General features: G+C 35.4%; 1 protein-coding gene across 1 annotated transcript in view; it reads left to right on the forward strand.

The window, feature by feature from the left end:
* Positions 1–22,521, forward strand: part of ARAP2 (ArfGAP with RhoGAP domain, ankyrin repeat and PH domain 2) — a 148,742-nt gene extending 126,221 nt beyond the window's left edge. The window contains exons 25-28 of the mRNA XM_072406872.1: positions 2,545–2,719; positions 14,415–14,556; positions 19,121–19,243; positions 21,930–22,521. Of these exons, the coding sequence (XP_072262973.1) occupies positions 2,545–2,719; positions 14,415–14,556; positions 19,121–19,243; positions 21,930–22,268 (779 nt within the window). The 3' untranslated portion in view covers positions 22,269–22,521. The remainder of the gene's footprint in view (positions 1–2,544; positions 2,720–14,414; positions 14,557–19,120; positions 19,244–21,929) is intronic.
* Positions 22,522–22,945: the final 424 nt, after the last annotated feature.

The raw sequence follows: 22,945 nt of genomic DNA on the forward strand, positions 1-22,945 counted from the left end.
GGATTTTTCTAATTGTAAAATATGTGCCGCGACTAAGAAAGGTTGGGAAACACTGCTCTATTCATTGAGATGCAGAAAAAGCAGAGTCTTATTCAAAGATCCACTCAGAGCAGTGTTTCCTAAACTCATCTCACCATCAGTGTATATTATGCAGGTCAAACACAAATAGACAAATCAGTTTCTTAGCAAATGTAGCTTACTAACATGCATATATAGCCATAAGATGTTGGTTGAACACAAGGAAACATTAACTTAAATTATTGACATTGACAATAATTGATTGATTGTATTATGCTTATGAGCGTTCAGTAATTGACACTTTGAAATGCATAAATTACAAAAAAAAAAGGAAAAAAGTTCACAAATATGTTTAACTAGAGCAGTTATTTCTGGGTTTGCAGTGAGAAAAGTTATTTATTCATCATTCAAAACAGAATTATTTATGTAAGATGTGACCGCTCTCAGTGGACTCAGTACGGTAATGGTTTCTGTTTTAGGACTTAAATTTAAAATGTAGTAAATTTCATGCAGGGCACATATTTTAATTTATTATTGCCAAGCTTAACTATAAATTTTAAGGTATTTTATTCTACCTTATTTTGTCTGTCTTTTGACTAATAGACTTGCATTTATACATATTCCAGTAAAGTTAAAATTAACCCTAAACAAGGCAAATTCTTTTAGGAGTTGGGTTGATGAGATAAATACAGTGTATAGAAACAAAGTAGTAGAAATATCTGGTTCATCATCCAAATGAGCTTGTACATCTCTGAATTAGGCCATTAGGAGGGTCAATCAGATGTGACCATGTGTCCCCAAAAGTAGGGAGAAAAATAAATGTCACATTTCCCAGCATCCCTGCTAAACCATGTGTCTGCGTAAAAAGAGGAATGACTTAAAGTGGGTGGTGAACAATTGTATGACCTCAATCTGCAGTTGTTTAAGAGAAAACTAAAAGGCATGAGAGGACCATAGATATAGATAGGTGCCCAGCTACAGCCATAATTTAAAATATTCAATGTGGTTGCTTTAAGAATTCGGTTTAATCAATTTTATTATTTAATTGGGCTTTAAAGTTGCCCTTTATTCATATATAAAGGCATAATCACTACATACATTTTCTAACTCATAATACATAGCTGATGTTATACATACATTCAGATGAACTTTTTTTTACAAATATACGGTATACATAAAATAATAATATTTAGATTACAATAATGGGACTATATTATCCTACTATGCCTTTTTCCATACAAATATTGGAGTCTAAACTTATAAGAAGCAAACAGAGGAAAGAAAAGTCTGTATGGCTATAGACACCAAAGGGCAGTCAAATGTAAAGCCAAGATCCAACCACTCCTACGCATCTTCATTTTCCCCGGGGAATCCTGGACATGAACAATCACCTATGGAACTGGTATATTGTTTTGTTTCCCCTTCATTAGTTTTTTTTTCATGATGCGACTGAAAAAGGACTGGATCAGAAATATGTGATCTGTGACCTTTCATATAATATTAAAATAACATTCCAAAATAATTCATACACAGGAATCAAGCACTAATTATGCTGGTTTATAGTACATGAATTCCACCTGACAACATGCTGTAATGAGCAGCTTTTCACTATATCATTTTCAGAAGTCTGTTTCTCTGTGACACAAATTATTAACATTCCAGCTGGACAGTATATCTTCTGATCACTCCAAATTGATTTAATGCAAGGCACAAAACCTTAAATGAAATAAATCCAATTTAAAGTCACATACAGGCAAACATACTGTATACACCTTTCTGGACATAAAAAGCTATTGGATTTCTCTCCGGATCAATTTACTATGCTTCACGTGTCCACTTTAATTGCTATAGCCCCATGTGTCTTCATGTGAAATATGCTGTATATGACTTGTCTCTGTTAGACGTGAAATTTTTCCTGTATCTGTCATCAGAAACTCATTTAAAAGATGATATCACATCTTGAAGGACATTATGGTAACAATAGATTTTTGTTCTTCAAACAGCTTGAAGTTTTTAATAATCCCTGAAAAAATGGCTTAGCAGGACTGTATTATATTTATTATATTGATCTTTACGTGCGTGAAATACTGATATATTCTAGACAGTCATGATGGAAATATTCAAGGACCAAGACCTATTAAAATCATCACTGAGATTTACACTTTTTTTATAGGGCCTCTTTTATGACCTGTTACAAATTTTTACATAATCACGTATTTTTAAATGAGTACAAGAATATGTGCAACCTGAATAATTGATTTATATACCAGTGGCAACAGGGGGTATTTAAAAATGGGCATTCTGTGACCATTAGCCACTTTTCAGCCATTGGTTTTTCACTTTGCTGCTGGTTTATCGTTCATGCTGCCTCCTGATTTAACAAGTCACCTTTTCTAGTTTGTGCATATGTCTTTTTACACATACTGTAAGAAAGAATGCCAGATCTGGATTTTCCTGAAGCATATTCACTATGAACCCTGTGCAGGTGTTGAGGTATAATTTTGCTGTTTATTCTCTGCTTGAAAGTAAAATCATCCAGAACATATGACATTCAGTTTGGTCCAAAAAGTATAAAGCAGTTATTGTTTAAAGATTCTGTTGTTGTTAAGGAACAAAGAACACTGTCCACTGTGTGCCTTAAAAACAGCTCACAGAAGAAGGTTGCCAGTGTAAACATTGGCATTGAGGCGGTTGCTAAAAGGTAACTGTGCTCAGACATGAAACATTTTACATATTTTAAAAAAGCTAATAAAGAGCTTTAACTTCGCCAGCATTGACCTATGGAAATGTTCTTAAAGCTATGTCTTATCAAAGATCCTCAAATATTGCGACAAACACTGGAATCTGGTAACATTTGGCTTTTCACAGTTGGAAACAACTGCTGGTTGTTTACACTGAGAACTGGATAGCTAGCCTAAATGTGTTTATACCGACATAATTGTGAGTCTAAAAGGAAAATGTTTTGTGCTTGTTTCTTTACACATTTTGTGTTTTTCATCACAGCCTTCTTCTTTCTGAGTTATATAAGGCCGCAGTCCAGGTGTCAGTCTACCCAGTCTAAATCCATAATCTTCACCTAAGGACAAGCCCTTTCTTATATTTTAGAGGCTAATCACATCCCAGCTCTTGTCCCCAGGTACACAAAGGATATGGACTTAGCTTTCATATATATAGGTCAGTAAACTAGGTGAGGTACCTGAGGATTGAGATAGCTCAAGATCAAAGTTGGGTCAATCCAGGCAACATGCAAAGAAAGGTCAGTTAAAATCAAAGTTAGAAGTAAGTTGATGAATATAGAAAAGTGCCCACATTAGTGAAATTAAATGTTAGCATAGGAAAGGTAGTTTGGGTCTGCGAGAGCCTTTATCTGTCTTCTGGCTAGGGGAAGAGGACAAGTCCTGGAGGCAGCTCATTGGCCATGAGTCATAGGAAAATGGACTAGCCAGCACATGTGCACCTACGCCCTGTCTGGTGGGCAGCACAACACTGACAAACAGTATAGTGGGGCACACACATGACGTAAATGTGCTGAAAGAGCCCCCATGGTTATTTAGCCTGGGGTGGTGCACATCCCATCCTAGTTGGAAGTGACAGTGAGTAAGAGGTGCTGACAACCTGTCACTCTTTTACCTGCTAATAAAAATGATAATTGAAAGGTAATAATTTAGGTAATACTGCCCAGGTTTGACATTTTCACATTTAGGGTTCTGATTTTGACCTTTAATTGTGTTTAGTTTTTTATTAAGACAAAAAAAATTATAGCTCATTTGATTATTGAGCAGATTTCATAATATTCATTAGACTTCGCTGGGTGAGTGGTAACTTTCTTTTTCTTCTTTCTCTCCTTAAGTCTTAATGACTCTTTAGACACATGGCATTCAATGAAGCCACAACTGGAGAGATGTTACATCACATTGACATCTAATTAAAAATACAAGGCTTTCATATTGTGCAAAGAGATTTTTCATGATGGGGTCATCAGCAGAGTTGCTGGAATAGGGTTAGACTACTTTGCCAGTCAGAGCTGCAGGTCACACGTGCTAACAGAAAACGTACTGACAGGAGAAAATAGGGGAAGATACAAGAGGGTGCTGCTGCTTCTTTATTGTCCTAGGGAGCAGGTTGGAAATTTGTCTTTGACAAAGTTGTGCTGTAAATGCAGTAGGTTGAAAACATGGTTCTTTTGTCTATTAAAGGATGCTTGGACCCCAAGACTGGTTGAATAAAAAATCCAATTACATTGCAGAAAATTACAGATATAAGATATATATTTTTGTCTACCTGTAAAGCAGTTTTATGTACTACTTCATGGTTGGCAACCTGGCATCTCCAATAGATTTCGGGTATACTGTTAATGGCTGTTGCGCATGCTGGATTTTACGCATGTTTTGAACATGTCTGCCTTGTTTATTTTCATGACATAGTAGATTGATGGATTAGTAGTTTACAATAGAAAGATATGGTTGTTTGCTCTTTTCTTATGCACACGGGGAGTGACAAGGACACTGAATTACTGACATTCACTACATCTATGGACTAGAAAACAGCACTTATTACATTCATGTCCTTGACTTAATTGAGGAACTTAACCTGTGCTACTCGCTTGTCTCTGTTCCCTCGCACGACACCACCATCTCCTTCTTTCTTCCCTTCCAGTAAATGGTCTTTGGCTGGTCCGGGATTACGTAACTTCCATGTAGGCTTTTATTTGTTCCCGGCACATGCAGAGGAAGTCAGGAAAGCCAATTATCCTGGCAAACAAAGCTGGTGCTACGCATGCTCAGCTAATCTTTTTCCCCCGATACCCGGAGTGATTAAACAGGTGGGAGAGATTATTACAGAAGAGACATTGCCTGTCCGTTTCTGCAATAATGGCCTGTCTGATCCTGAGTTCTTAAAAGTGGAAGTTTAGTTCTTCTTTAAAACAAAATTCTATGTTTTTCCTTCCCCCATGCTATTTCCAAGCTTTAGCCCGCCCTATGTTACCTACATAAAATATCAGTTTTCTTCCAGCAAGTTACATTACATTATACATCTTACTTCATTTTTTGGGGTGATCTTGGAGTGGGTCAGTCCTAACTGAACTGCAGAACAACACTCAGGAAATGAAAGCATCTCTGTTATCTCAGACGGCCCTTCTGGCACACTCCCAGGGGGTGGGTCCCTGACAGCCTGGACCCACAGCAAGTGGGTTTAAGGATGCTTGGTGCCATTCAGCATTACGCAGTGGCAGCACCAACATGACAGTACAGGCTTACTGTGGGGTACTTAGAATATTAACACCTTAAGTTGGCCTTTAAACAATAATTACACACTTGCTACAACAAGGTGCTTTAAAACATCCAAGTAAAGCAAACAAATTTGTAAAATACATTTTTTCCCCCTTTATGCTGCTGTTTATTTAGATCCATGCTGGAAGTCCCAAAACATTTTTGATGGCTAGTACTGACTAAAGATTTCTACAAACAGACGAATAAATAAAAAGTATCATGAACACCCATGCCAGCCTCCAATTCTTAAAAGATGAGCATCAAGTAAAAAATATATATATATATATGTTTATTCTGGTATTTAGCCTATCAAGCGGTACAAAAACAAAATTAGTTGATGTGAAACATATAAATAGGTGGTTCCCTGTACGCACTTGTGCTCATACTGTACTTAAACAACAAGCCAGAAGCAAACATATTTTAAATATTTTATGCTGGCACACCATATGGCTTAACTTTATAATACTAAAATCAGCCTCTTTGTTTATGACTTTATGCAGCCTTAACAGCTGTTACAACAGTTATTAAAATGCAATGTTCTGAAATTAGTAGTTCTTACCAGGGGTTTCATTAGCAAAATGTAACAAAGTAACTGTTTACAGTCTCCCATTTTTCTCAATACCAAATTAGTATACACACGAATTATAAACAAATTAGTAAACAAATATTCTGTGTCCATTTAAGAACATAATAATTAATCAAACATCAATATATAACACATATCATTTCAAAGCAACCCTTTACTTTGTCAGTGTTTACAAGAACCATGTAACCAATAAAAACAACACAGTTTATAGATAACGTAGTGCAGAATTATTCTCATATTGCACACTACTATTTTGCCTCTCGCACAGCATAAAGACATTAAAACCAGACTGTCACTCACAGCCGGCATATCAAGGATACCTCTGCCCTTCTTGTGACTTTTATGTGTTACTGCTCTCTGCATGTATAAGTGTGCAGGGGAATTGCTGTTGGCTTTTGGTCATAAAAATGAACCCCTAATACATAAACTGAAGCTTAGGGTGAGCAATCAGCTTTAACACTTTTAGAGCTAAACTAAAGTCTCTTGCCATTGCCTAAGAAACAGTATATTTTTTGCAAACTTACCATTCGAACACAATCTTCCTCTTCATTTTGGTTGCGGCATCTTTGGAAATTTTGATTGGCTGTTCTAAGATGACTGGCACCCATGCAGAAAATGTACATTTAGTTGTGCAGTTCATAGAATCTTTAGTAGAGACAGGTAAGGTAAACACTTTTAAATCAAAGGTGACATGCAGACTACCTTCTGCAATAAAAGCCCTCAAAGTTTTAGTTATTTAGTACAAGAAAAGACTTTAGTAATGCTTTCACCAAATCCTTAACCTGAGCTGCATCACTTAACCTTTTAGCTACCATTACCTTCCAAATCATAACCATTACATTTTACTACTTAGGTTTAAAAGACTATATATTGATTGGATATTGGGACATAGCACAATTACTATGCCATCATAATTTAATAATGAAATGTAATCTTTAAAGTTTAGCCTTTTTTCACACTAATCAAGTACACTTGTCTACCAATGTCTACCAATGTATATCAATGTACACATGAAAAACACACTTAAAAATACATGTAAATGTTTTACCTTTTTATAGGTAAAGCATGAATTGACTTATAACCTTTGAACCAGAACTCCTCTAAAAAATAAAAATTAACAACTTAAAAAAATCAAAATTACAGGTTTTGCTGCAAATATCCAATATTTTGCTGCAAATATATAATATCTTTAGAAGTGAATGCGGGCCATCCATCAAAACAAGTAGGGTCTAATGTCTGTGTTGCTGAAAAAGAGAAGAAAAAGACTTTAAAGTCAATGTCCTGGCCAGAAGCAAGAAAAAAATGAGGTTGCGGATAACCCAAACTTTAAAACTTATGTCAGGGCAAAACAAATAAATGCCCACAACACACATCCTTTTCTTACGTGATAGCACTGAAAGTGTGGAGAGGATACAAGACTGCTCTAAATTCATTATATTAGCACTTATCAAACAGATAAAACAAAATGCTTCCAGGGGTATAATAAACAGATCAAAATCAAACAAATAAAAGAAGTTCAAAAACCTATTACAGGTACTTACTGTTAAATAAATGGTAATATAAAAAAATTCAAAATTATGATTGCAAAATTACCCTTAATAACTAACATCTGTCCTAATCAAATAAACTGGACATATTCAACAAAAATTACCCTTTTCATGAAGCAAAGAATTAATTTTATTTCATAAAGGAAGGGCATATCTGGTAAAGAAACCCATCTACACCTACCTTGCTCCCTGGCTACTGCAAGTATTTTCTGTGTGACAATATCTACTCCTTCCCCAACACAAAGCCTCTTCACCTGGCAGGACATATAAGCCAACTGATGGAACCACTGCAACAAAGGGAGCGTGAATTCAATCTACCATAAATGGAAAGGTTCTTTTACAACAGATAGCCTTGTTCAATAGGTGACCCCAGATTTGCTTAATACCACGTGTGTAGTAGATCAAACACCATTCATTATATCGCTATACAGTAAATTATAAAATATAATAAATTTCCCAGTCCCCAAAGACAATCTCATAAGTACCTCGATCAACATTTCACACACTTATTTTTATAATTAATAATAAACATTTTTTAGTGTTTTATGAATTTAGAATCACATGTAGCTCCTACAAATCCAAGTTCTTTTGGTACATTCCAGGTACATTCTCCACCTGGTTGGTCTTCAAATCCTTCGGCTGGCTCATCACCAGAATTCAGATGCTTTCATCGTATTTCCCTCCATGCTTTAGGCATCTTGACCACCCACAGTTGCATGACCAAGCATGCCAGTAATTTAGTGTGCATCCATATTTACCAAGTGGTTGAGCTCCTTTGAGTGAGTAGTGTTTGTAGTCTGGGGAGGGCGCCCTTAGGAATTGGTACCCAGACAGACCAAAGCAGAAACCTAGTCAATAGTTAAATATGTGGTTGGGTCAAGTCATATCCAGTTTGGAGGCAGTAAGAGAGTAGAGGCCAACTTTGATTGGAGCCAGCACCTAAAAAAGCCCCTGCCTTTGGGCAATAAAGTGGAGGTTGCAAAGGCTCATGGTAGATTTACATCATCACTCCATCAGTCAAGGAGGGAAAAAAAGGACTAAAGTTGCTGACCAAGCAGAGTTGTGGGAATGGTTTAGAATCACCCCCACTGCCCCTATTGGTCACAAGTTTATTTTTTTCACTTTTTCCCTGTCGTGTCGTCACTCTCCAGAATTACCACTATTTGCTTTTGACAAATACAGGAGGGCATGAGAAAGGGAGTGGTGTCAGTTTTCAGCATAGAGACTTCACACCTGAATGGAAGGATTTTTATTGGGCTCCCCGAGCTCTAGAGATGGGAGCGACAACGCGAATTATGGTGACAGGAGTCATTGCAGATGGGGGCAACAATGCAGATTAGGGTGGCAAAGTGGATAAAGGTGACAACACAGATTAGGGTGACAAGAAGCTCCATGGATGGGGATGACAACACAGGTTTAGGTGACAATAGGTTTCACGGATGGGGGTGATCATGAGGATTAGGGTAATAATGGGCTCCACAGATGGGGATGATAATGCGGATTTGGGTGACAACCTGTTCCATGGATGAGGGTGACAACATGGACAATGGTGAGAATGGGCTTCGCAGATGGGGATGACAATGTAGATGAGGGCGACAACAGGTTTCATGGATGAGGGTGACAACGTGGTTCGTGGATGTGGATAATGACAGGTCCTGCAAAGAGGGATGCTGATACTGTGTAGGGGTCTGATATGGCAGTGGGATGCGGTCCCCAATCTGTGTCTTGTGATGGTGGCCTGATCTGAAGTAACTTCTATGACATCAGCACCAACCAATACCAGAAGCCAACACACTGACTGATTGGTTAGAGAACCTGGGTGGGGAGTTTGAGCAGTAAGGGAGGGCTGTGGGTGGAGAAGAATGTCAGGAGTGGATGGCAACGCGATTTGCCACACACAAGATGGTGGATTCCATACATATAATGAAAGTTTAATTTTTCTTGGATGCAAACTGACACAGCCAGCACCACTATGGAGACTGACATTGCAATGCAATTAGGGGAGAATAGTTAGCTAATATTACTTCTGATGGTAAAGTTTAGGTTTGCCTTAACTGATGACTGCATTGCAGAATACTAGTAAATCGTTGAGTGTCTAGCTGAGTATTGCACAGTTCCTTACAGTTTTGTTTTATTGATCAGGTTGGTTGTAAAGAATTAAAATTTGAAACAGTTAGGCAATGCTCTGTAAATTTAATTTATTAAAACCCATCTCCATAGTTCATCTCAAACACATTCACCATGAACATACGTTAATATTTTAAATGTATTTTTTATATTACACTTGCCCATAGATGATATTTAGGATTATTTTAGGGATCCAGGTGAAAGCATTACGTAGGTAAAGCAGTTCTTTTTGTTGTTTTTGAATGTTTCCCTTTTTAGTTGTTTCCTGAAGTTGCATAGTTTAAAGCCCTAACATATTTGTCCCCTTACATTTTGTAGAGTTTTTGTTGTATTCGTATGCTTTGATAAAACATTTCTTTTTTTTTTTTTTTATACTTTAAAAAAAATATGGTAACGGTGTCATGTCACATAAAAAACTTCTTATATAACCCTATACTTAAATAAAGGGATGTTATCAGTTAGATATATTGTTTATCTCTTAAATCCACAAGCTTTTTTTTTAGTGGCTATTAATGTTAGGAAATTCAGTTATGCTAAAGGAAATGTATGAATCATATGTAAGTTATCTTCAAAAACATTACTTTTATTTATTGTAATAATAGTTTTAAAAAATCCCCCTCTAACCTTTGAATTACGTTTTTTTAGGTACCAAATATAGTAACAAACAAATGTACCTACTTTTACTTGCAAAAACAGGAAAACAAACGTAAAACAAACGTATTTAGGAGAGGAAAAAAATACAACTGAGTCTGTATATATCCCCCCCCCCCCCCCCTTCATTTTACAAGTTGTGCTTTTGAGTTGATAATACAGGTAGTCCTCAGGTTACATACGAGATAGGGCTTGTAGGTTTGTTCTTAGGTTGAAGTCGAAACAGGTACACTATTTTAATAAATGCAATTAGGGCAGATGTTTGTCTCGACATATTATTAGACAGCATGGTGTCAGTTACTGTATACAATCCTCACTGTGAGTTAATCACAAACAAAGCAAAAAAAAGAAAAAAAACTTTATTGAGCCTAGACATTCATTAACTTCTGGAGCAAGCTGTGCTTTGATATGCAAAAAGAAACAACTGCGGAGTTTGTATTGGTATTAGAGAATATTAGAGCAAAATATTTCTTCTGAAAGTCATGCAAACCACCCTCCTCCCCCCTCCAAGCCACAGGATCGGGTAGGGAAGCCCTGTTTGTATCTAGGAGACGTCTGTATGTTGGATGTCTTTAACCCGGGGACTACCTGTATTGCATCATTTGCTCTTAAATGATCTTTTGTGCTTTAATGTTGCCCACCAAGAGATTATGTTGGGTCTTCATGTAAACTGTTATAAACAGTTTGTTTTTGACAGCTCTGATCTGGTAAACCAAAGACTTATGCATTTCCGTCACAAGCCATTAGCTGTCACTCAATTATAAACCTAGATTGTTTTTCTAATGGCATTTTATAGCAAACAAATTGATTTATTCTCAAGTATGTATGGTAGCTGTTATCAACTGGTATTATTGTTATTATTAGTATTATCTTTTATATATATATATATATATATAGATGTGTGTATATATAGATATATATATATATATATATATATGTATGTATATATATCGTATTTTTTGGACCATAAAACGCTAGGAAAATTTCCCTAGGAAAATGGAGTCTTATGGTCGGAATACCCTCCTGCGCTTCGAAGGGGCTCTCCCCTGCCTGAATGACAAAAAACATAAAGCCGTCCACCCCTACCTTATCATATCGATCGCAGAGCCCTGCCTTCCCCTTCCCTGTGTTCATCAGCAGCTCATGTCTACAGTGTTTCTGTGTGAGAAGGCTCTGTGTAACAGTGGGGAGTGGGGAGAGAGGCAGAGAGAGCAGGAAGAGGGCAGTGTGAGGTGAGCAGGGCTGATTAGCATTTTTTTTTCTTGTGCAGCCTGTCATTCTCTTGTGACAGTGGAGCTGTAGCTTTCCTGTCACTAAAGTCTTGTAGTGCAAGTCTCTGTGCAATGTTCTGCCATGCAAGGTCTCTGTGCAATGTTCTGCCGTGCAATGTCTCTGTGCAAAGTTCTGCCATGCAAGGTCTCTGTGCAATGTTCTGCCATGCAATCTCTCTCTATATTAAAATTTTGAAACATGCCAAATGTCAGTGCAGACCCATTTAAACAAACTTCTGTTTTAGGCTATGTACACATGCCAGATGATTCTCTCCTGATATGAGCTGTGGAGCTTGTCTTGGGAGAAAATCTGACATGTGTACAGAAGTTGTGCAATGTTGTTCATGTATCTCCCCTGACTGCTCCATGAACAACAGACGATGGACGACCGCAATAGAAGTGAAGGGAGGGGAGCGCAGTAGATTGCAACTCTACATAGAACAGAACGTGCTGTATGTACAGCTTGTTTTTTGTCACTGGAAACAATCATGAAATTGTTCCCAATGACAATAATTGAGCATGTATATGCAGACTTACTCTTAGACCTTAATGTTAATATGAGAAATATTGATTTTTTAATTGTTAAACTAATAAAATAGCTGCTTATACATATTTTGGGCCTGAATTATTAAAGCTCTCCAAAGCTTGACATGTTACACTTTCAACATTAAAGCTGGGTGATCCAGCAAACCTGGAATAGATATGGATCCAGGATTCAAAACATTTGCTAGCAAATAGCAAATTACTTTGAAGAAATCCATTCCAGGTATTCTGGGTTACCCAGCTTCACTAATGAAAGTGTATCCTCTCCAGCCTTGGAGAGCTGTAATAAATCAGAGCTTATATATCTTAGGTTCTCCCCAATAGTTTATGGGTGGGTGGTGTGTGGAAATTATAGTCACAGTCACATTAAAATATTTATTGGGTTTCCATAATGATATATTCTTACATATAAATAACCAATATTAAAAATAAACGGTAGAAATGTTCCACATCCATCTGCGTTGAGTCATATATTTCTCCTGATCAACCAAGTGACATTTGCTTCTTAAGCCTTTTTTCACCTCAGCCTACAATTGCTAAAAGATGTATAAATAAGAACGGTATATATATATATATATATATATATATACACACACATCACAGTCACTCAGATGCCACACTTTTTTTAGAAGATAATGTTCACTGAATGAAAGAAAATTGTCCAAGTAAAATTGTACGCAAATTTGGTCAATAACAAAGAATTTTCATTGGACTAATTATTGAATGTTTTTTCTATAAAATGTGTTTAAATTGTTTAGAGTGTATAGAAGGACCCTATTCTAGCTATAATAAGGATGTGGCTTTTCTGTCAATCAAAGCTCATTTAAGTTCATTAGCATTCCAGAGCTTCAATATTTCCTGATTTAGTTGATATTAGCACTTTAAATTTTCACAATTTTCACAATTTCTTTTATGAATTACCTTGGTAAAAATCCTATGATATAACATGGAGACACATGTGGTTGTGAGGGCAACAATATATGTATGCAAATCTTTGACAAGGCATTCTGGGGATGCCTTACTGTTGTATGTGTTTTGTTAATGTATTACAAAAATAGATAGAAAATCATGTAGAATCTGTTATTTTTCAAACCAGAATTTCACCCAGGCATATAAACTGGGAGGTAAGAAAAAGGAAGCGGACATAGAGTGTGCAGTTCCTCTTCTGGTACAGGTCCCTTTGATTTCCTTAACATTAGGGGATAGCAATATTAAAGGAACCTGCGCACTGCCAGTCCACCTAAAAGGATAGAGCTTTGTTTGGGGGCTTTAGTATTTAATAGGTGCCCAACAAGTATCCAACCCCTTTACCCAGAAAAATTAGCATGGGAGTACCCCTCACCCATTCTGAGAAGCAAAGATAAATTAAAACACAAACATTTTAGAATGTCCTTTAAGGATATAACAACACATGTAGGTTTGTAGCCCTGAGAAGTAGATCCAGCACCAATGACATTGTCCAGGGATATAAAAAAGTTGTCAATCATGACAATCCGATGGGCAACAATGTTAACCCGTAGCACTCCTGTTGCTAAATGACAGATGCCGTGCAGTACTGTGGTCATGCCAGAGGGAATCCTTGTGGTATTCTGCAGGCAGAATGCTGGGATTCCCTGTATAATTTCTACTGAAATTTGTTATTAAGCAATAGGAGTGCGACATGCACACATCAGGTCATCGTGACTGACTTACATTTAGAATGCCATGGGAATATTTCTAGAGATTTACTTTTAAAAATTGTTATGTATGTGTTTGCTGATATTGCAATGAATATTTTTTTTCTAAAGTCTGTGTCTTTTTTTACTTTAACATTTACTTTAACATTCACTGTAAATCAGGGGTTACTAATGTACCCTGTACATATTTCTCTGGGTTGGAGAGCATATATCCGGAAGCCCTCGGTTTTCAGATTCCACTTCATTATCCTCCAACAACCCCCACATTAAGCAGTAAAACAAGCAACATCTGGTGAAGAAAATAAAGGGGATTTGTTGGTTTAAAAGGTTTTATTACAGGTTCTAATGTAAATAATCTTTTTTTAGAAAAATAATCACTTTAAAGGCTTGGTGCAGCCACAGTACATAGCTAATTAATGTAAATGATCACCCTCCTCCTTTTTTTGTGCATAAGCTTCCTATATAATGATGGGCTAGTATTTTTGATGCTTTAAATAAATCATAGCAAATGAGAGACCTGTTAATTAAAATTGTGCCCTGAAAACATAAGGATCACCACTCCTGCCCGGGAAAGGGGTTTTCAGCTTGAAAACATTTAATGACATTGTAAAGAACAGGTCACATTATGGCTTTGAAAACTGAAGAAAACAGTAGCAATTGTGTTTATTCTCCACAGAATTAGGTATTGTTTTCTAATGCAGTATTGTAAATTTAAACTGATTAATACTTGACAACAACAAATTTACTTTTTTATTTGATGATAATACCATGGTAATTAACAAAATTTCAATATGTATTTTTAGGCATCTCTGTTGTGATACACAGGAGGCCCAAATTGAATGGATGATTAGTATTCTCAATGCACAGGTACAGTGATGGCAGGCAGATCAATACATAAACATATTTCAGTGATTTTAAAGAAACACATTTTTCTTTCTCAAAATATTATACTGACCATAAACCTGTTATTGAAGGAACACAAATCAAACTGCTGGGCATGTTTTTATGATCTGGACATTAAAACATCATGCATAAAATTTGGGTAGAATTCAATCATGACCAATAAATCATCTCCACTCTGATGACTACTAATTAAATATTCAGTCAAAGATACAGTAATTGAAATTCCAAGTGGGGATATTTTAACAGTGAATTTGGGTAAAAGTAGAAAAGATTTTTATTTTCTGTAAATTTAAAATGAAAAAGCCATTGTATGCAAATGTTTTTTGTTTTAATATTTTAAATTTTATGATGTGAACATTTAAGGGTTTTTTATGTTTTCCAGGCAGACATCAATTAAATTTTATTACGGGAATCACACCTGCATTTTTATGATGTACTTTATAAAAGATTTAATGGCACAAGTTATAGCATTTTGCAGACAATACCAGATACTTTTTTAATGCTTTTTTTCACCATGAAGATGCAAATGTTTTTTAGTTAATTTGTGATTTTATTGAAAACTTTTATGGGTATTTTAGCTACATAATTCTTTGATTTTGTCAATTTTTCCTATTTATTTTTATTAAAATGTGTCTGTACTATTGCTTTCAATCTGGCATTATTTTCCTTAAATAGTAATAGTTTAGAATAATATTAGGAGTAATTACAGCTGCAGCAGCAGTGGCAATAATACAGATAACATTAGTAATCATAAAGCATACTCAAAAGTAGTGTTTTTGAGAGATCACCCACAGCAGGAGTGCATGGTATGTTGCTTACAAAAGAATATGCTGTAGCTTTTATTGCCCCAAATCTTACAGAGCCTTTAAAAAATAAAAGTGGTTGAGTTCAAAGGTTGGGTTTATTTTGATTCCTTGAATTTTAAGTGTGAATTCCAGACAGATATGAAACATAAACGCATCCCTGTAAATAATAATAATACATTATTATATGTATTTTTGAAAATGCAGGCAATAATAGTTTCCTAATTTGACTTTGTGTCAGTCCTTGTACAGCAAAGCCAAGAGAAGTGCCACAAGGAGCAAATCTGGTGTGCTGACCTGCAAGGAACTGACTGGGGATGGGTAGAAAACCTATGGGTAAAAGTAAAATTATAGCAGAAAAAGTTGTAGGGTGGGTTTATAGTAGGGGTTTTAGAGGCAGTGGCCCTGATTTATGAAAGCTCTCCAGGCTGGGGATAATACACTTTCAGAAGTGAAGCTGGGTGATCCACCAAACCTGGAATGGATCTGGTCCAGGATTCAAAACATTTGCTAGCAAATAGCAAATAATTTTGAAAAATCCAGTCCATGTTTTGTGGATCACCCAGCTTCACTTCTGAAAGTGTATTATCCCCAGCCTGGAGAGCTTTCATAAATCAGGGCCAGTGTATAGGTCAAAAGTGGCAACATTAATCAAACAATGCTAATGATAAATATGCCAGATAACATGCAAAATGCAGTTTTATTTATTGGTTAAAATGTTGCTTAAAAGTCTGTAAGAAGGATACAGTCAATCCAGTTTGTTTAGAGGCATAGACTAGTCTTTTGTTACTGACGTATTTCGCACAGAAGTGCTTCTTTAGGGCAGAGAAACCAACTATATTCCCAGATGACTATATGATAAAGAAATTCTTTAATATGTAGTACAAATAAATCTTTGTAGAACATAGGTTAAATAAACACAGTAATTTATTATAAAACATAGAATGAGAAAACCACTATAGGGTTTTTACAGCTATTTGAGCTCTTCTCAACTTTTTTAACATGCAAAAACCTTTAATGTCTTAAGGAACCCCTGCCATAAATACAATATTTGCAGCTACTGGTACATTGGTGTGATGGTAAAAATGAAGAATGCCTCTTACATTGGTGGCAAGTGGGAAAGACTGTCACCCTTACAGTTAGCCAAAAACATCATTGGTGTCAGTGGTAACTGATCTAAGAGGCACAAATTGTTCATTGCTCAATGAACCCCTAGCAACCTCTGGATGAACCCTGGTTAAGAAACACAGACGTAAAGTATAATATACATATCTTTGGCAGAAAAAAAGACATTAAAAGGTTTGAGCTGCAATATTACTAATACTGTAGGTACTATAAGCTCTATTTGTACTGTAAAATCTGATCTGGTAAGGAATAAAGATAAGTACAGTTGATCTAAAGTGGTAAAGAGTAAAACCAATGATTGAGCATTGAGCACCTGGAACACGTTTTTTGCTTTAGAGGTTCCATTGTTATTTCTTTTTCACTCCTTATTCACTCTCATCAGACAGACAGAACATTCAACAAAACTGCTATTTCTGCTGCACTTTATTTATATATTTGTCCTAATCAGATGTGGGGAATAAAAGGTTGGCATGCTACTAAAATATAATAATAAAACTAATTCTCAACTTGTGTGTTAGCACATTGTGGAAAGCAAATAAACAAATCGCTGTAATATTTTATCTCTTTTTCTCACCAGAATGAAATTTGTGATTTGTTTTCCTATCAGAAAAAAACATGTAATTCAAACAAATCAGAAAATGGTTGATTTGCTATATTTGTATATGTATTAAATTTATAAAGCCAGCAAAAGTGAAAAGGTATTTCTTGGAAAATCTGCTGACAGCTGAGATAGAACAATTCAGTGTAAATAATTTTTATATATTTTTTTTACTGCACTGTGTCAAAGGAAATATTTATATTAGTTCAGCTGCAGAATGATGTGTATAACCATTAATTCTAAAACTCCTAAAAAATTGCATAGGTTGTGTTTTTGAAATTCAGCTATATTTCATATTAAAGGGAACCTATCATTGGAGCACTACCATCAGTACATAGTACTGAATATGCTGTGTACAAAGATGCATTATTCATTCCACTAAATAAAGAACGTGTGCTAAAAGACCCTAAACAAAGAAAGCTGATTTCAAATGATGGTTATCCAAACATATTGGGCTCTAAGCCTGATTTTCTGATGTTCAAAGCCGAACTCACAGTACAGTAACTATATAAATACCAATATATGTAGTATTTGTTGGAATATTTGTAGTTGTTTAGGGATTTACATACCTATACTAGAGAAAATAATCAAGTCATGTATCTTATTTTGTCAAATTTGTCACTAACCTACTGCCAGCCCATGGACTAGATTAGCATATCTAACCCCCAAAACTAAAATTGTGATGCTTACTAGAACCTAAATGAGGTGTCTGTTGTTATGTTTTGCTTTTAAGATTTTTTTTCTTTTAATCTTCATTTTATACCAGGTAATCATGCAAATTCCAAGCTCCTTGTCTTAAGGTGGCTAAACCCACTCCTCCACTGTATCTATGAAGACAACCATAGTTAGCACCCAGTCTGGAATAATAACTTTGTCCTCCCTGCTTGTCAATGTGTTATAGCATTTTGCAGTACAGTGCACCTTTGTGGTTGTTTTATCTTACATTCTTGTGTCCAATGAATTACAGGAAGATACTTTAATGACCATGTATAATAATATTTGGAATACATGAATGGAATTCAGATTCCATTCACTAGTTTAACAGATTTGACTGTGGAGAAAAAAAAATACAGTGCATTTGATTTTGGAAAGTTGGTTTAATTTTATTTTTTAATTGGTTTAATTATTTTTAATTTATTTTAATTTTCAGACCATAGAAAGATTGGATTTGTTAAGTAATGGGATCAAGGACCACATTTACTAATGCGGAAAAGTTCAAACTTTTAATTTTTGTGGAAAAAAAACTCAAATTCGAAAAAATGACGAGAATGGAGCATAGCTAAATTTCCAGCTAAAACATTTCAGTGTCAGAATCAGGTCTTACTATGTTTATTTTAGAATCTCAAAGGTAAATTCCAGACACACAGTTAAATAAAAATATCTCATGTCACCTGATCTCGCATTGCACAGGTCAGAAATTGGATGACGTGCCTTTCTCCAAATGTTAAAAAAAAAGTTTCGATCTTACTGCGCATGCGTGAGATCTAGAGCTTTTATTTACATTAGAAGAAAGCCATCTAATGACTTTGGGCATGGCAGAAGAAGCAGCCCATAGCCTTTTGGAATATTTGATCCCAGAAGATAAATATCCCAGAGGCTGTGGGTTTCCCCTTCAGTCTTTACAGAGACAGGGGTAAAATGTGTTTTGAAAAAATTAAAAAAAAACAAGCATTTTTTCATTATGGAAATTTGTTTTTTTTATTATTTAGTGATAGCCACCCTTTTACATGTTAACAATGTTAAAAATTTGATGCTAGGTCCACTTTAAGCCTATTGCTAAATTTTCTATCTCTCCCTGTCTGTGACTGGATGGTGAAGAAGCACCATTCTGTCATACAGTGCTCTCCTTCTACCAGCATGCTGTTTGTTAGGCCATGGCCATTGCATTAAAACTGGCTTCTTGTGTTACTTCTCTTTTTCATAGTCTGGCCTCTTTTTTAAAGGAAATTATAAAAGATTGATAATAAGTTGAATTCTGTTACTTCTGTTATATCTCATACAGTGTTCTGGTGAGTTTCTCCCAAGAAGTAAAATTGAAAAAATGCTAACAATACAAAGCCTACAGACAAGAGGATTGTATGGAAACACATTGAAGGACACCACCGCAGTACAGCCTATGCCAATGGTAAGCCTAATATTTAACATTTTCACTCTTTTATTATACTGCTTTGCTCAAATAATTATGTACTTTGTAACAGCAATACACTAAATTATACTGCATATATTTTAGTGGGGATAATAATATTAATTAAGTGCTTAGAATTAAACAGTATTCCGTTTTATTCAGTATGATGAGTTGCTCTCGTGTGGAAATAAATGATTAGTGTAATTCTCCTTCTGTCTAGGTCAACAACTTCAGAATCTGTAATAATTATAGGCTGGGTCAAACAAATACTCACAAAATGTAGTATATATTTAGAGAGATAGTTCTGAAACCTGGCATTTGGATGGTATGGTAATCCTTACAGCTGCCGTAGAGGTTCCCAGTTCAAATCCTAGGAAGCACTTGTAAATTTAAATTTAATATTAATAATTGTGGAATAATATTGCAAAACAATTGAACTTGAGAAATGATGGAGGGTGTAGAAAATGTTAAATTAAATGAAAGTTCAAGTGCTAGCTTTTTTCTGCAATGTTTATTACACTGTATTTATATTTTACTTGTATAATATATTTTGCCTTAAGCAGTATTAGTCTGATTTTGTCTGACCAATACATGAGATATATGTATCAATATTTATACCCAATGGCCATTTTTTTTTTAGTACACCTTTCTAGTACCAGGTTGGACCAAATTTTGCTATATGGTAAAGATTTAACTAAGTCCTGGAAACATTCCTTGGTCCATACTGACATGATAGCATTGCACAGTTGCTGCAGATTTGTTGGCTGCACATGTTACAAATCTTCCACTTCCTCACAAAGGTGCTCTATTAGATTGATCTGGTTACTGTGGTGGCCATTTGAGTACAGTGAACTATTTGTCTCATGAAAGAAACAGGTCTGATATGATTTGGGTTATGTGATATGGTGTGTTATCCTGCTAAAAGTAGCCATCAGAAGATGGGTATACTGCAGTGATAAAGGGATGGACATGGTCAGCATAACTATTAGGGTAGGCTGTGGCATTTAAATTATGTACAGTTGGTACTAAGAGGTCCAAGGTGTGCCAAGAAAATATCCCCCGCACCATATCACCACCAGTCTAAAAAGTTCATACAGGGCAGGATAAATACATGTTTCATGTTGTTCTAGCTCTACTATACAAATGTTGCAGCAGACAACTGAGACTCATCAGAACAGATAATACTTTTACAATTTCTTCTTGTCCACTTTTGGTGAAAACATGCAAATTGTAGCCTTAGGTACCTCTTATTAGTTGAAGTGCCAAGCACTGTGATGTCCTGCTGCTGTATCCCATCTGCTTTATGGTATTGTGTGTTGCACTCACAGAGGCTCCTCTGCATACCTCAGTTTAACGAGCGGTTAGTTGGGTTAGTGTTGCCATTCTATTAGCTGGAACCAGTCTAGCAATTCTCTGACCATTAGCATCAACAAAACATTTTCACCCATAGAACTGAAGCTTACTGGTTATCTTACCTTTTTCAGACCACTCCCTGTATACCATACAGACTTTCTGAAATACTTAGACCTGCCTGTCTGGCACCACCATCAATGCCATGTTTAAAGTTACCTAAATCACCATTCTTTCTCATTCTGATGCTTTTTTAGCAGGTCATCTTGACAATGTGTACATGCCTAAATGCATTGAGTTGCTGCCATGTAGTTGGCTGATTAGATATTTGTATTAACAAGCAAATAAATGGGTGTACCTAATATAGTGGCTGATGATTAAATATATATATATGTATATATATATATATATATAATTGATAAATGTTCTTCTTTCCCTGTGGAGACAATACATGATAGATTTCTGCAATGGGTACAAAGACTTTCTCAAAGTACTTGTTTTTAGTATAAGAAAAAGAGTAAAAAAAAAAGATCCGGTTATTGGTCTGGTTAAATAAATTATATGCTCAATCCTCATCAATTGTCACAGATAACAATACAAGTTGACATGTTTTGGATAGAACAGATTTGTTTATAAAAAGTTGGCTGGTTTTGGGCTAAACTTTTAACAACTTACCTGGACTTATCTTACTTTTTTTTAATAACAATTATAAATATCTCACTGAAAGAATTTGGGTATATTTGTTTGAAAAGTGCAAACATATATGTTGAACTTGCCAGACTCCTTGTCAATTTCCTGTGTTCTCTGTGTCTACTATTATTACTTACATTGCTCACAACTCTTTCTATGCATTAGAGAACACCTCCCCTTTATGCCAAGAGATGAGTAGGTTTTCTTTTTTTCACATTCCAGAATGACAATGCTACTCATCCATAGATATAGTACAGTCAGTGAGCTTGGTCATGAAAAAAAAACTAATGTAGCCTCAATATTTTATTTTTGTTTTGTTCTAGAGTGAAGTCATATATGATTCACAAAAAATAATTTTTGAATCATAAAGTAAGTCTAAAAGTTAGTCTGACTGTGCAGAATATAGTGGCTTTATTTAAAGGGCAACACTGCTAAAAACGAGGAATGGCTACTTGGAAAAAGTATTTCATTTATGTCAAAATGTTGACTGTAACTGGACATACAAATGAATTTAAATCAAGAATTGCTAGATATATCTTGGAGGCACACTGCACTGTAGATTTCCTGTTTATTTTCTTATATATACTGGTGATGCGGTACAGTCTACATTATTTATTTATGTGTTTTCTGTTTTATCATTCAAAAGTCAGAAAAAACAAGGAGAAAAGTGAGACCTGCAATATTCAAGGAAGGACTCGGTATCACAGTGCAACAGAGAATGTCTATGATGGCAGAGGTTTTCGACGGTAAAGAAGAAAGACTTTTGAACCAGAAGAAACACTACAGTTTGGTTGACCTTGACAGTCCTAGGAATTACAGTGGCGATACAAAAGAACTAGACACAATAGATGTCAAGAGACTACACAATCCCACTGATCAGCTAAATAAAGAGCTGTCAGCCAACGTACAACTGCCACAGAATGTTATCAAGGAGCTAAACCTAGTTCTTCGCAATAGCAAAAAAGACCATGATAAATGTCTATGAAGCAAAACCAATTTCAATTATAACATGGAGTATTCACTCAGTTAAAGGGATTCTCCAGCTTATTTAATTTTGATTTCAAGCAATAGAAAATGTGAAAACCACCACTTTGTTCTGCATGCATTGATAACCATATGAAGCAGTAAGGGATATAAAGTGCACTATACTCTATAGTTTCATTTGTTTTGTTACTCCAAGCCATCCAATTCTGTCTTCCTTTCTAGAACAATAAAAGTTGCTCACCTATATTGCCACACTATCCTATTTTTTTTGAGTGAGAGATGTTTTGGTGATATATTTTTCTTCTGTTAAAACATTTTTAGTGGAAGACATAAGAGAGATTACTCTGCTTGAGCTGTCTGCTTCCAGCAAGAATATATTCATAGCATGAGGTGTCCATCAAGTTTAATCCAAAGACAAACATTTTACATTTTCACAGTTTTTACTATAGAGAACAATTTATAAAAATATTACCATGCTCAGAAGGAAAGCTAACATAGAGGTACAGCATAATGTCTAGCAATATGCACTGTGCTAGAAAGAACTTTTATACACTTACATTTTTTGAATAAATAATAATAATAGAAATTTACATCAAATTGTTCAGCTTAAGCAGAACAAGACTACTTTTTACATTTCAATACATATTAAGATTTTTTTATTGTATATGAAATCAGCTT

Source organism: Pyxicephalus adspersus, chromosome 3 (genome assembly GCF_032062135.1).
Source record: "Pyxicephalus adspersus chromosome 3, UCB_Pads_2.0, whole genome shotgun sequence".
Lineage (NCBI taxonomy): Eukaryota > Metazoa > Chordata > Amphibia > Anura > Pyxicephalidae > Pyxicephalus > Pyxicephalus adspersus.